This window comes from Oncorhynchus kisutch, linkage group LG23 (genome assembly GCF_002021735.2).
Source record: "Oncorhynchus kisutch isolate 150728-3 linkage group LG23, Okis_V2, whole genome shotgun sequence".
Classification (NCBI taxonomy): domain Eukaryota; kingdom Metazoa; phylum Chordata; class Actinopteri; order Salmoniformes; family Salmonidae; genus Oncorhynchus; species Oncorhynchus kisutch.
The window spans coordinates 39534357-39549032 of NC_034196.2; the positions used below are offsets into that span (position 1 = coordinate 39534357).

Sequence of the window (14676 nt, forward strand, 5' to 3'; positions counted from 1 at the left end):
AGTCACTGACTGGGTCTCGTCTTAGCAGGAAGACGGAGATGGGGGAGATAGAGTTCTGCCCTAAAGGAGGAGCAGCGTCTCTGGTGCGGCTTGCATAGTTGATCTAAGCGGTTATGACACAGATTAAGATCTGAGAGCCAAGTCGAACCCAAAATTGGAGCTTGTCACAGGAGCACTGCCAGTGAGCGATATCAACTATGGTCCCAGTTTGTCAGTTTAACTCGATAATCAGTATTTCAGTAGTGGTTCACTGGCCACCACAGTCCATTTGATTATTTTACAGCTACAGCCTACATAACCCCAAAACAGTATTATAATTGCAATTAAGCCAAACTCAACCCAAGACCAGAAATTAAGTGTCCAAGAATGACATTCCAAAAAAACTTACATCAAAACAAATGAAGTAAATATCTATCAAAACACTGAAACATGTTATGCAGGAGCAGTAAGCTAACAATCTAAACTGGGTTTGTGGATTTAAATCTCAGCGCTTTTCACAGACCTAAAGACGATTGAGAGTGTGATGGATTGTTCCACCTTTTCACCCTGAGATCATGTCAACGACAGCAACGCCCCCGTCATTAAACCTACATGCACTTTATCTAAAAGGAGTCACAGGGGGATGCCCATCATATCTACGTTGCTGTTGAAAGTGATCCTCTTGGGAGAGCTACGGTGTCAGGAGATATTAGATAGAAGATGGCTCTGCCCTCAATACTATAGTAATGTTTATGATTCGATGTGCCATCAATGTCCATGTCGCTACAGCTTCCTTCAATGCAATAAAGACAACATTTCAACTAAGTGCAGGTCAAAACCATTGTATACAGCTATTATAACTGCATACAAAGTTTGAAATGCTACATGAACAATAGATGATTATCAGGGCCGTAGTCAGGATGAATTTTAGTGAGGTCCAGACAAGGGGGGGGGTTTAAAACGTTTTAATACGTAGCAGAGAAAGTATTGATGAATAAAATAGTTTACAGAACCATTTATTTTTCAGTTTTACAGCAAATATTCTGCAATTCTACACATTTTGCCATTGGGTGGGAAGACATTTGCGCAGATTTAAATGCATATTTCCCCATGACAAGGGGCGGCAGGGTAGCCTAGTGGTTAGAGCGTTGGACTAGTAACCGAAAGGTTGCAAGTTCAAATCCCCGAGCTGACAAGGTACAAATCTGTCGTTCTGCCCCTGAACAGGCTTACCCACTGTTACTAGGCCGTCATTGAAAATAAGAATTTGTTCTTAACTGACTTGCCTAGTTAAAATAAAAAAATATGATACGCTATTTATACACAAAGTATGTGGACCCTCCTTCAAATGAGTGGATTCACCTCTTTCAGCCACTCCGGTTCCTGACGTGTATAAAAATTGCACACAGCCATGCAATCGCCATAAACAAATATTTTAAATATTGTCAGTAGTATGGCCTTCCTGAAGAGCTGTGACTTTCAACTTGACACCGTCAAAGGATCCCACCTTTCAACAAATCAGCTCGTCAAATTTTTGCCCTGCTAGAGATGCCCCAGGTCAACTGTAAGTGCTGTTACTTTCCCCGGAACAACGTCAGCACATTAAATGTTCATCAGAAGCTTCATAAAATGGGTTTCCATGGCCGAGCAGCCGCACACAAGCCTAAGAACACCATGCGTAACGCCAGGCGTCGGCTGGAGTGGGGTAAAGCTTGCCACTATTAGGTTCTGAAGCAAAGCGTTCTCTGGAGTGATGAGTCACGCTTCACCATCTAGCAGTCCGGCGGATGAAATTGGGTTTGACGGATACCAGGAGAACGCTGCCTTCCCCAAAGCATAGTGCCAACTGTTAAGTTTGGTTTTTCATGGTTCGGGCTAGGCCCCTTAGGGAAATCTGAACACTACAGCATACAATGATATTCTAGACAATTCTGTGCTTCCAACTTTGTGGCAAGTTTGGGGAAGGCCCTTTACTGTTTCAGCATGACAATGCCCGCGTGCACAAAGCAAGATCCATACAGAAATGTTTGTTGAGATCTGTGTGGAAGAACTTGACTGGCCTACACAGAGCGCTGACCGCAACCCCATCGGACATCTTTGGAATGAACTGGAATGCCGACTGTGAGCCGGGCTTAAAATCAGTGCCCGACATCACTAATGCTTGTGGTTGAATGGAAGCAAGGCCTTTTATTGTCCTCAGCACAAGGTGCACCTGTGTAATGATCATGCTGTTTAAATCAGCTTCTTGATATGTCACACCTGCCAAGTGGATGGATTACCTTGACAAAAGGATAAAATGTTCACTAACAGGGATGTCAACCAATTTGTGAACAAATTGAGAGAAATCAGCTTTTGTGTATATATAATGGAACATTTCTGGGATCTTTTATTTCAGCTCATGAAACATGGGACCAACACTTTACATGTTGCGTTTATATTTTTGTTCCGTGTATAAACCCTGGTATTGTACCCGTTTACGGTGCTGATGATCCCAAACTGTCATCGCAGCTTTTGTGGATGTCGATGAGTGTCTGATTACATAAAGGGACATTTGAGCGGCTCCTCTGTTCTGAAGGTCAGCATCTGAACATTGGTAAGCATGTAAGCTTAGTGATGCGCTCCTGTGAAAACATTGTCCAGGGTCATAAAATGTTGGCCCAAAAACCTGCCCCTTTAATCCCCCTGATATTTGATCTCATTGTGTGCTCAGGGCCACAACAAAACCTATTTCGAAAGGGTTGGCCAGTATCCAGATTTGTATACCGTTCCTGTACCATACCGGGGTATATGGTATTACCGGCAGTTTCTTTCCAAAAACATGTCATTTTATTTTTCAAGGCACAAAACAAATTTAGGCAGCAGGGATCTTGATCCATGTGGAGATTGATTATCTCTGCTGGAACCAAGAAGCTTGATCTTTCCATCAAGCCGCTTAGATAGCTAGTTAGCAAACCAAATGCATAGCTGGAGCCCCGAGCTGGATATCATTTATTTGATACAGCTTAGATAGTTAACTAGTTATAAGAAGTGGCGTAGCACCATCTCAGCACCCAATAACAAGACAATGATGACCAACCCTGTGGTCACATCCACTAGACAGGGTTTATTAAGGTACTGGAGTGACCGACCGAGGCAAAATTCAATAACATCCGGTGCTGTCAGCAGGACCTATCTGGACTCCCTGCTAATGCAGAGGATATAGGGCTTCACATAAAGGAGTCGGACATCATAATACCCTACCTTTCTAGAGCAAACACACATTCACAACAGCAGGCCATGGACTGGTGTGTGCCATCTAGTTATTACAGAGGAAATCTAGGGATCTACAGAATGAATCTAAGGCCCCAATTTGATAAATCACAGAGAAAAATCAGCACTGAGGGTTCACAGATGTGGTTTCCCTCAATATCCAATGTCTGCGAGAAGAGCAGATTGCGGGATGTATCGGGTTAAAACATGGTTAACACCTCCAATAGAGTATACACATTCCTCCATCTGTGTTGGATTGAACAAGCAGAACATATGTTCTGCTGGTTCTTAAAAGTAAGAGAAGAAGCCAGGTTAAATATTAGGATGTAGGCTAACTCATAAATGCCTATTCTGGTTGATGTGATATTGAAATGCTAAGAGTAAATCACCAGATAATTAGAAAACCTGCCACTTTGCACTTCAGTTGTTTTCACCCAGCCTTGACAAAATGTACCTCGCCTCATCAAGGGTTCTCAGCTCACACATGGTAGTGCTTAGTAACCATCAAATAGAAAAGGCACTGATAAAAATTAAGAAATAAGCCCCGTTATAAGCATTCAAACTGTATAGTGCAATATTGATCAACTTGTTTTTTAAATGTATTACTAGACTTTGAACAGCAGTTGACTTGGGGCTCTCTGTTCAATAAAAATCAGTTAACCATTCTTTCTAAATTGCATGTCTGGATTTAGATAAATCTACTAAACCATTTTTTACAGTGTGAATAAAAGAATACCAGTAAAACAGAGAAGGTGTTAACCCTAAACAAAAGCCCTATTCACACAGGACTAGTACATTATAGAATGTTGTCTATGTATTTATTACCCCAGCATGCCTGTTTCCAGTGGACGAGTCGGACCGGATTAGTTTACCAAACAGCCCCCTGTAATTCAATAGATTTTTTCTCATTGAAAATGGACCGTTATGACAGTAGCCTGGAGGCTGTTCTAGGTGTGAAGATATTTCAATTTCGCTAGGGATAGCCTATTACTGGCTTTCAGTTCGGAAAACTAAACAAGAATCAATATGAACCATGAACTGTATGCAGATCATTTCATTAAACTGACGTATTTGGTGATGTATCAATTCCACAGGATAAGTATTATCAGAGGACCTTTCCTGAGAAACAGCAGGTTATTAGTGCTGAGATAATAACCTTCCTGTCAAATCAAAAGTACGGACATGGCAGATTAGGACAGGATTAAAAAGACAAAATGCGGTGATTTGTGCTCATCCCGTCCGAATAAGGCTATCGACTATGTAACGGATGGATGTGCTGCAGACAATCCTGGCTTACAAGGTCATTATAACCTTGGGACGAACTGAAGGAATGACATCACCGAGTCTCCGATCAACATTCAACTTTTACAGCATGTTGGTGATGAATCATAATTATGAAAAAGTCCATGAAATGATCAGTTTTATATTCAAGGCAACTAGCCAGGTGTGAAGGATTTTCATTTCTAAACCAGCTACCGACGAAAGTCATTACATGAACAACCAAGCAAATTGCATTGACGAGCCATACCGCACAAGTACTCTGAGGAAAATTAGACTTCGTAACAGGAGTACATCTAGGCTATAAGAGGAATACGCGATACAGCTACATAGACACTGTTTAATATTACAAGAGACAGCTCCCATATGTCCATATGCATCCTCTTGTTTGACGATCACATGGAGCCTTTGGCCAAAAAGCGAAGGCAGATTGAAGGTTAACTCAGGACCAAACAGCATGTCATGCTTTCTAATACAAGCCATTGGTGTCAGCTTATTCCTGGACCAGAGAAGACTGCAGTTCCAATGACTTTCAGGCGGTGACAGAGGACACGTCAACAGTGTGTGGACCAAATTGCATTTGGATATTTAGAGATCGATTCTCACAGACACTGCTACTGGGAATCTAATATTACGCTATATAACGCTTAACTTTGAAAACAGTCCAGAACACCATTCAATAGTTTTTGCATTTGGCCAACCTGCTCTACCTGTCTGAGCGTACAGTATACATTCTATTTTCACACAACAGTGTACTAATCTAGGGAGAAAGTATGTATGTAACACTCCAGGAATCAACTCCATCTAGTGTGAACAAATTCAGGGATATTATGGACACTTCCATCCAGTACTAAGCATTTCCAAAGTGGTAGAGCTCCCTTAGGCAAAACAACCATGAACGAAAATACACTCAACCCTGACCCATTTGCTAAGCAGAGTAGAAAAGAGACACTACAGGATTTGTAGAATTGACCGACACTCACTCATACAACATCAACATACAATGTTGACAAGAGACTATACAATTTGGTCCCTTCAAAAACAGCCACACAAATGGAAACAGTTGTTTAGGGTGAAAAGGTCTTGAAACTTCAGTGGATTCCTGACATCCATCCAGTTGGCACCCAGGTTTCTTTGAGCAATGTACTAAAACAAACCTAAAACAGTTACAATCACCAGCCAAGAAAACAGCTGGTTGTTGTTTTAGAGACTAATTACAGCCAGCATATTTCTGTGATTCAAGCTTTCAGTTTCCCCTCGCCATCTTTTTCTGATTTCTTGCATGACCATAAGATCAACGACAGATTTAGTAAATAAAAAAACTCTTGAGTCAGACTAAATGTAGTGGTTTGGTGGCTGTCATTCAATTCAACATCATTCTACTGCCCTAAATTGAGGTTTCAGCTGTCGGCCAAGACTAATCGTCCTTAAACCCCTGACAAGACGCCTCAATTAACGTTTACTCAACTCCATCAGCACGATGAATTCATGATTTTGCAAGTGCTCACATCATTCAAATTTTAGTAGGGGAGGTGACATTTGGGCCATAGACTTGCACTAAACTGGTAAAGAACTGTTGTATGTCTTAAAAGGGGCAGTGTTGTATTTGAGGCAGGCTTGAATAATCTAATTAGCCAATAGGCAGAGAGCAGCATAATGTGTCTGATTCTCTGTAATAATGCTGTGGGAATAACAAAGCATCTTATTTTGTAAAGTGGTTTCTTGCATCAAACAACATTTTCAGTCACCTTGTCTGAAGGACATGTAGATACAGATTCATGTCAATCCCTGTGTGTTTTCCAAAAGTCTCATGGAATGTAGGCCTACATTTTACACCACAATATAGGCTGCTACTGTAGGCTGAATGATAGAACAGCTATTTCCATGTTAAAATGTTGCTCAGTGGCAAAACAAATTGAGGGAACATTGCTTCTTAGTATATTTACTCATATATCTCCCCTAGAACATAACGAGAATCTGACAATTCTGCAAGATGTTAGTTCTGGGTGTCTGAGATTAAGATGAAGCTGTCTACATGTTAGGATTGGACACTGCCAAATGTCTCCAGTTTCTGTACTCATCTGCCTAAAGACTCAAACACCAAGAAGCCAACACTTAACATTTAGAAGGGAGAGCCGAATGTTATCCACCATCCATGCAAGTATTCATACTGTAGGAGTCATGCTGGAGCCTGTGTTGGCCAAGCTTAAGGGAACACTACCTCTGCTTACATAAGCTGTTTTGCTATGCACCAGGTGCCAACGGGTAAATGCAATAGGAGGCATCTTGATTTACATACAACGGCTATGCTTGTAATCCTCACAACTCTCAGGTTAACTTTCTCATTAATCAAATCGCTAACCATAGCTAAGTCAAATGTGTTTACTGTTTATCTGATGGGTCAACCTTTAGTGACAAATGGCAGAAAACTTCAGGACCTAGACAATAAGGTGCAGTGGGCCAGTAACCAGAAGGTTGCTGGATCGAATCCTCGAGCTGACAAGGTACAAATGTCATTCTGCCCCTGAGCAAGGCAGTTATCCCATTGTTCCCCAGGCTTCGGACTATTAAGGCAGCCCCCCACACCTCTCTGATTCAGAGGGGTTGTGTTAAATGTGGAAGACACATTTCAGTTGGACAACTGACTAGGTATCCCCCTTTCCCAGTAGGCTTAGTTTATAGGCCAAGAAATCTCCAGAATGAATAGTAATTTAATCTTCCATGTAACCTAAACCCTTTTCCAAGGTTGTAATTACAGCAAGTGAACTACCTGAAGATTGGAACAAAAACAAAAAATAGCAATGTGGAAAATAATATTCAACCAATCACATTTATAATGGCTGAGCTAGATCCTTCCCACATTGTTCAAATGTAGTTAGTCAAAAACGACTAACTACACTGTAGGATTCCTATTTTGACAAAACTACAATTGTATACATCTAAACTTCTAAACTTCCATTAGTGCACTGCATACCGCTTTTGATTATTTTGTGGTGTAAAAATGCCTAACAGTTTTTTTCTGATCACAAACCGAAAACTCAGGGACCTCCACTTCATATTATCTCACGGATGTATTCAAACCAAACTAGCATCTGGATTTAAAGGATAAGTGCAAAATGTCAATGTCAATGATAATGCTGCTTATATTTCTTTTGTTTCACAGTGTAAATATTGGTTTGTCACACCCATTAATCCAGTACTCATATTTAAAGGGTCTATATGAAACTAGGTATCCTGGATAAGGAAACGCATCACCTGGCTCCAATGTACTGTTTGTCAGTAAACATTTGACCCCCAGAAAATATGAACTTTTTGGATGTTATTCTGAAACAATGGACTGATGTCACTTGGGAAACCAGTCAAGCAACTGCAGAATATTACCATAGCAGAGGCCATAGAAAAGGATGAATAGTTTTTATGAAATCGATAATTCTGCCATTAGGCAATGGGCTAAGATGGACTTGCCTATTCATTCGGAAAGTATTCAGACCCCTGGACTTTCTAAATATGTTATATTACAGCCTTCTGAAATTCATTAAATATTGTTTCCCCCTCAATCTACACACAATACCCCATAACGACAGGTTTGACATTTTTGCTAATTTATATATTTTCTTTTACAGAAATACCTTAACATAAGTATTCAGACCCGTTGCTATTCGACTCGAAATTGAGCTCAGGTGCATCCGGGTTCCACTGATCATATTTGAGGTGTTTCTACAACTTGGAGTCCACCTGTGGTAAATTTTAATTGATTGGACATGATTTGGAAAGGCACACACCTGTCTTTACAAGTTCCCATAGTTGACAGTGCACGACAGAGCAAGAACCAAGCCATGAGTTTGAAGGAATTGTCCGTAGAGCTCAGAGACAGGATTGTGTCAAGCCACATATCTGGCGAAGGGTACCAAAGAATGTCGGCAGCATTGACAGTCCCCAAGAACAGTGGCCACCTTCATTCTTAAATGGAAGTTTGGAACCACCAAGACTCTTCCCAGAGGTGGCCGCCGGGCCAAACTGAGCAATTGGGGGGAGAAGAGCCTTGGTCAGGGAGGTGATCAAGAAACAGATGGTCACTCTGACAGAGCTCAGAGTTCCTCTGTGGAGATTGTTGTCCTTCTGGAAGGTTTTCCCATCTCTGCAGCACTCTACCAAATCAGGCCTGTATAGTGAAGTGGCCAGACAGAAGCCACTGCTCAGTAAAAAGGCACATGACAACCCGCTTGCAGTTTGCAAAAAGGCACCTAATGAACTATCAGACCATGAGAAACAAGATTTTCTGGTCTGATGAAACCAAGATTGAACTCTTTGGCCTGAATGCCAAGCGTCACGTCTGGAAACCTGGTACCATCCCTACGGTGAAGCATGGTGGTGGCAGCATCATGGTGTAGGGGTGTCAGGATGGAAGGAAAGATGAATGGAGAAAAGTACAGACAGATCCTTGATGAAAACCTTCTCCAGAGCGCATAGGACCTCCGACTGGGATTGAGGTTCACCGTCCAACAGGACACCGATCCTAAGCACAGAGCCAAGACAACGCAGGAGTTCTGAATGTCCTTGAGTTACCCAGCCAGAGCCCAGACTTGAACCCGATCTAATATATCCGGAGAGACCTGAAAATAGCTGTGCAGCAACACTCCCCATCCAACCTGACAGAGCTTGAGAGGATCTGCATAGAGGAGCGGGAGACACTCCCCAAATACAGGCGTGGCAAGCATGTAGCGTCATACCCAAGACGATTCAAGGCTGTAATCGCTGCCAAAGGTGCTTCAACAAAGTAATGAGTAAAGGGTCTGAATACTTATGTAAATGTGATTTGTTTTATTTGTAATACATTTGCTTGTTGAATGAACATCCCCTGATCTATAATCCCTACATCTCATATTTGACATGACAAAAGGACTGTGTTATGATATGACAGCTGACATGATCCGAACATTTCAGTGTTTAGTGTAAAGGCCATCCATCATCGTAGGACATGTACATCTGTAAATGATCCAAAATGGCCTTTTGTCATACAGAATTATTTTGCAAAATACTTTCACAGAATAGCAACAACATAAAATGCTCAACATGTGAATAATGTTCGCAGTGCCAGTACACTCAGTCGCATTCATTCATTCATATGCCACCAGTTTAGCGAGTGGTTTAGCGAGTGGTTTCCCCAGTGATGTCTCTGCAAATGCAGTAGTGTTATTTTTTAAATGAGGTGAAATTAGATGACTAATGGTTGTGAATAGGCTACAGGGTGGTTTTTGAGTTTTATAACGGCCTGTTAAAATGTTCCATAAATATATTAAAAAAAGACATTTTAAAATGTTTTACTATGGACACCAATATTGATAAATTAGGGTTGGAGTATTAATAGGGGGTGGAAAAAATGTGTGGTTGCAAAATAGATCATGTTAATATTTTATCTCGTCCGAGACATTCCAGAGCAATAGGACAAAGTTAAGAAAACAGATTACTGCTCTGCCGGGTTTCCACATATGAAGTATGAAAGATATCTGCGAGATCAAGTACTTCTAGTCTTTATTTAATGTCTTGCGTCACAGTGAGGCACTGCTTTTGTTTTATGTTATCTGATAATTGGCACTCGATGCAGGTGCGTTTGTGGGTTGAGTCACTGATGTGATCTTCCTGTCTGGGTTGGCGCACCCCCCCCCCCACTTCAAAATAACTGCACTTAGTTGACCGGGGCAGCTCTAGCAGGCCAGAAATTTTACAAACTGACTTGTTGGAAAGGTGGTATCCTATGACAGTGCCACGTTGAAAGTCACTGAGCTCTTTAGTAAGGACATTCTGCCAATATTTGTTTATAGAGATTGCATGGCTGTGTGCTGTCAACAACTGTTGTGGGTGAAATAGGTGAATTAACTCATTTGAAGGGGTGTCCACATACTCTTGTATTTATTAATCTGAAATGCAGAAAATATCTGATCTGAAAAGATGCACAAAATGTACAGTAATTCATGTCCGAATTTTGTAGACGAAACAGTACAGTCCCATTCTCTACAGAGCCAAACTAGAGCCATGAAGCAAATTCCCAAAAGACTAAAGAGGAAAGAGAAGAGAATCTAAGATGACTTATCCAAGCTGGCGCCAGGCGATGCCGAGGAGGCACAGTAAGGGCATTTTGCTTTGCCTGGAGATCGTCATCCTGCCCACCATTTGGCCATGTCCAATGCCAACGGGTGTTATTGCCAAACGCTAGTCGATGCAAGAAATTTGCTGTGAGAGCTAGGTGTGTGTTCTTTTTAATTAGACAGGAGGGGGGGATATTATTTCATTAAATGATGAACAGTGAGAAGGAGTCTTGGCAGAACATGCTAATTTCCTATTTTCTTGGCCAGTGGAGCTTATGGCCAGCAGGGCTATGCTCTGGTTCACCCAGCAAGGGAGTAAGCTTTTTCCTCACCGAGTGTGCCAACACCGGACATCTCAGAATGACCGTGGGAAGAGATTAAGCAGCAGGAAGTGTTGCTTTCTATTGGTGCAATATTGGCAGGTCACTGAGATGATTGCAATATTTGCTGACGGTGAAAATACTGCAGGTTCATGAAACTACAGTATACCTTGCCTATAATCAATATCTTCTTAGAGAAAATGATACCTAAAAACTTGAAGGCCCTCAAGTAAACAAAAAAGACATTAAGAATATTACAATATGTCTAATGTTTTTGCAGTGTACTAACTGAAGAACTAGTAGCAACAAATAGTTTGCATAGTTCGCCATAGACCACAGCAGCTGCCATAATATAAGTGGACTGTAATAGAACCTTCTATGCTTGTGTGGTCTGATGTTTCACTTTGAGGCAAAGTCCCAAGACCTTTATACCCGGTCTCCAATGACAGAACCTAACTAGCACTAATTAATACCAGGGTAGAACGTTTGTCATTCGGTTGTAAGTCATTCAGAATATCAGGTGAACAAATATCAGGTTAACGTGGGCTGAATGGCCGAGGCAAGTGCTGAATGGCCGAGGCAAGTGCTGTCTGACGGCTGAAGGGATCGGATTGTCATTCGAACAGAGTGGAGCTAATATCGCGTTTTGTGTTACTTGGTGCAATAGAAGTCTCCTCTTTCACATGACAGGCCATTGGACCAGTCTATCCACAGTCTTGTTTCACTCACGCCATTAAGGCACTCATCATTTTACATTCGAGGGCCTCCAGACATGATCCTCCATCAGCCTTACACAATCACTGGCAAATTATTGAATGAGGCAAAGCAACAGGACCTACCTTTAGGAGCTCTCGGGGGAAATCTTGTCCTCCATTTAACCCTTCCAGGTTATTGATGAATTCCTGGCACGTCATCTTCTTCCCGATATTCTGTAAGGTGTAGGAAAGATTTATTACTGGGACGATGTGAAAAGAGCATCAGACCGAGGCCTTGGTTAACCCTATCAAACTTACACAGTTAAAAGGGGGGGCCATGATCATGACTTACTTTATGCAGGAAGCAGAGCGTCGCCTGCATTCCAAAATAGTTCCTGACCCTAAATACAAAACTAAGTGGATAGGTGCTACATTCATGGCTACGTCAAACTGAGCTACTATAAATTTGACATCATCCATACATTTATAATTTCAGAATAAGCACCAAGTCCAGAATTCTAATACAGACATCAAGGGTAAACGGAGGTGGAAAAGTGGCATCTTATTGAATTGGAAGATATAATCACTTGGCTCCCATAATAAAAGACCATTAAGCTTTTTGCTCTGAGGCAGTAAGTAAGTCGCTGGCTGGATAAGAGTACACTAGGGGGAATTTCAAGTCCCGACTGAAAGTTGGTGGAATGTAGGTGCAATCAAATATCTTTATTCGATACATTGGATTTAATTCAAATAACCAAACGTTGTAAAGGAAAAGTTACAAGATCATTGCTGCGGCATAGTATATCAGTGGGATTTAGAGGAGGTACCTACAGTGGACTACTACAAAAATGATCTACATTATCTGGTACTTCATTGTTGTGCAGTGTGTTCCCACAATGCACCACAATGAAATCCCAGTCTAAAACTAAACTCCATTAAAGTACTCAACCAAAACACGCTGGTACTGTACACTCATGTCAAGTAAGGGGGTCTGTTTCCCAATGGAGCTCTGTACTACTGTCTCTCAGAAAGTAAGGGGGTCTGTTTCCCAATGGAACTCTGTACTACTGTCTCTCAGAAAGTAAGGGGGTCTGTTTCCCAATGGAGCTCTGTACTACTGTCTCTCAGAAAGTAAGGGGGTCTGTTTCCCAATGGAGCTCTGTACTACTGTCTCTCAGAAAGTAAGGGGGTCTGTTTCCCAATGGAACCCTGTACTACGGTCTCTCAGAAAGTAAGGGCGTCTGTTTCCCAATGGAACCCTGTACTACTGTCTCTCAGAAAGTAAGGGGGTCTGTTTCCCAATGGAACCCTGTACTACTGTCTCTCAGAAAGTAAGGGGGTCTGTTTCCCAATGGAACCCTGTACTACTGTCTCTCAGAAAGTAAGGGGGTCTGTTTCCCAATGGAACCCTGTACTACTGTCTCTCAGAAAGTAAGGGCTCTGTTACCCAATGGAACCCTGTACTACTGTCTCTCAGAAAGTAAGGGCTCTGTTACCCAATGGAACCCTGTACTACTGGCTCTCAGAAAGTAAGGGCTCTGTTACCCAATGGAACCCTGTACTACTGTCTCTCAGAAAGTAAGGGCTCTGTTACCCAATGGAACCCTGTACTACTGTCTCTCAGAAAGTAAGGGGGTCTGTTTCCCAATGGAACCCTGTACTACTGTCTCTCAGAAAGTAAGGGCTCTGTTACCCAATGGAACCCTGTACTACTGTCTCTCAGAAAGTAAGGGCTCTGTTACCCAATGGAACCCTGTACTACTGTCTCTCAGAAAGTAAGGGCTCTGTTACCCAATGGAACCCTGTACTACTGTCTCTCAGAAAGTAAGGGCTCTGTTACCCAATGGAACCCTGTACTACTGTCTCTCAGAAAGTAAGGGCTCTGTTACCCAATGGAACCCTGTACTACTGGCTCTCAGAAAGTAAGGGCTCTGTTACCCAATGGAACCCTGTACTACTGTCTCTCAGAAAGTAAGGGCTCTGTTACCCAATGGAACCCTGTACTACTGTCTCTCAGAAAGTAAGGGCTCTGTTACCCAATGGAACCCTGTACTACTGTCTCTCAGAAAGTAAGGGCTCTGTTACCCAATGGAACCCTGTACTACTGTCTCTCAGAAACATAAAAATACTTGTAACATTACATGTATCATTAGTAAAGATTGAACAAGGTTTTTCCTTCTCAGTACGAAATGGTTGTAGACTAGATCACTCTAATATTGCTGTTAATAGTGTAGGGGACGAAAGCTAGTATTCACTGCAACCGCTTGTTCTAATTCTAACAGAATGAGCAGACGGTGTTTGTTCCAATGACTTGACGGTTCCTGCCAACACCGGCCAGAGTTTGTAGGTGGACGGCACTGACAAATGTTCAGACTGGCACACGATTTCCAAAAGGCAACACCGAGCACGTTTTGATCAATATAACTGCAAGAGCTGACAATCTCTCTGTGTACGAGTGTTAGAGTGCAAGAGTGTAATGAAATCCTATACATTGTGTTTAGGATGCATACTTCACATCAAAATTCTGTTGTTGTTCAGAGATTCTCTCTAATCTATGCTACACCAAGAGGCATCCATTTACTGTGCGATGACGCCGTGGACCCAACTAAGACATTAAAATAACCTCCCCGTTTTTCAACTCACTAGCAAACTATTTCTTATGTTTAGTCCCCCCAACCTTCAGAACAAGACTTGTGACTACTTACAGGCAAGGTCAGAGAGAGCCTCTGGTGGCTGTGTGCACCCCATAACTTGCCCATAGTGCCAATGAGCACAAGTCATCCCCCCTGAGAAGGTACATATACTTTAGTGACCAATTCACAGCAGGTTGTTTTCGCTCAGGGCTCTCGAAAACACAGTTCCAGCAACAAAAAGAAGATGCTTTCATGTTAGCACAGCATAGCAGCTCGTGGCCACACAGCGATGCTATTCTAATGGCAGAGTTTAATCATGTTTTAATGGCATAGTGCTGTGGGCCCCGTGCAGCAGAGTAATCATTGAACTATACTAAACAAAAATAAACATGCAACAATTTCCGAGATTCAGCTGAGTTATAGTTCATCTAAGGAA

The 14676-nt window shown here is 42.0% G+C and overlaps 1 protein-coding gene across 7 annotated transcripts in view; it reads right to left on the reverse strand.

Annotated features, from left to right (window-relative positions):
* The window catches only part of psd3l (pleckstrin and Sec7 domain containing 3, like), a 157707-nt gene that overhangs the window by 57240 nt on the left and 85791 nt on the right, over positions 1–14676 (reverse strand). For all 7 annotated transcript variants that reach the window (XM_020457339.2, XM_020457338.2, XM_031802301.1 and 4 more), the window contains one exon: positions 11752–11841. In XM_020457339.2, the coding sequence (XP_020312928.2) occupies positions 11752–11841 (90 nt within the window). The remainder of the gene's footprint in view (positions 1–11751; positions 11842–14676) is intronic.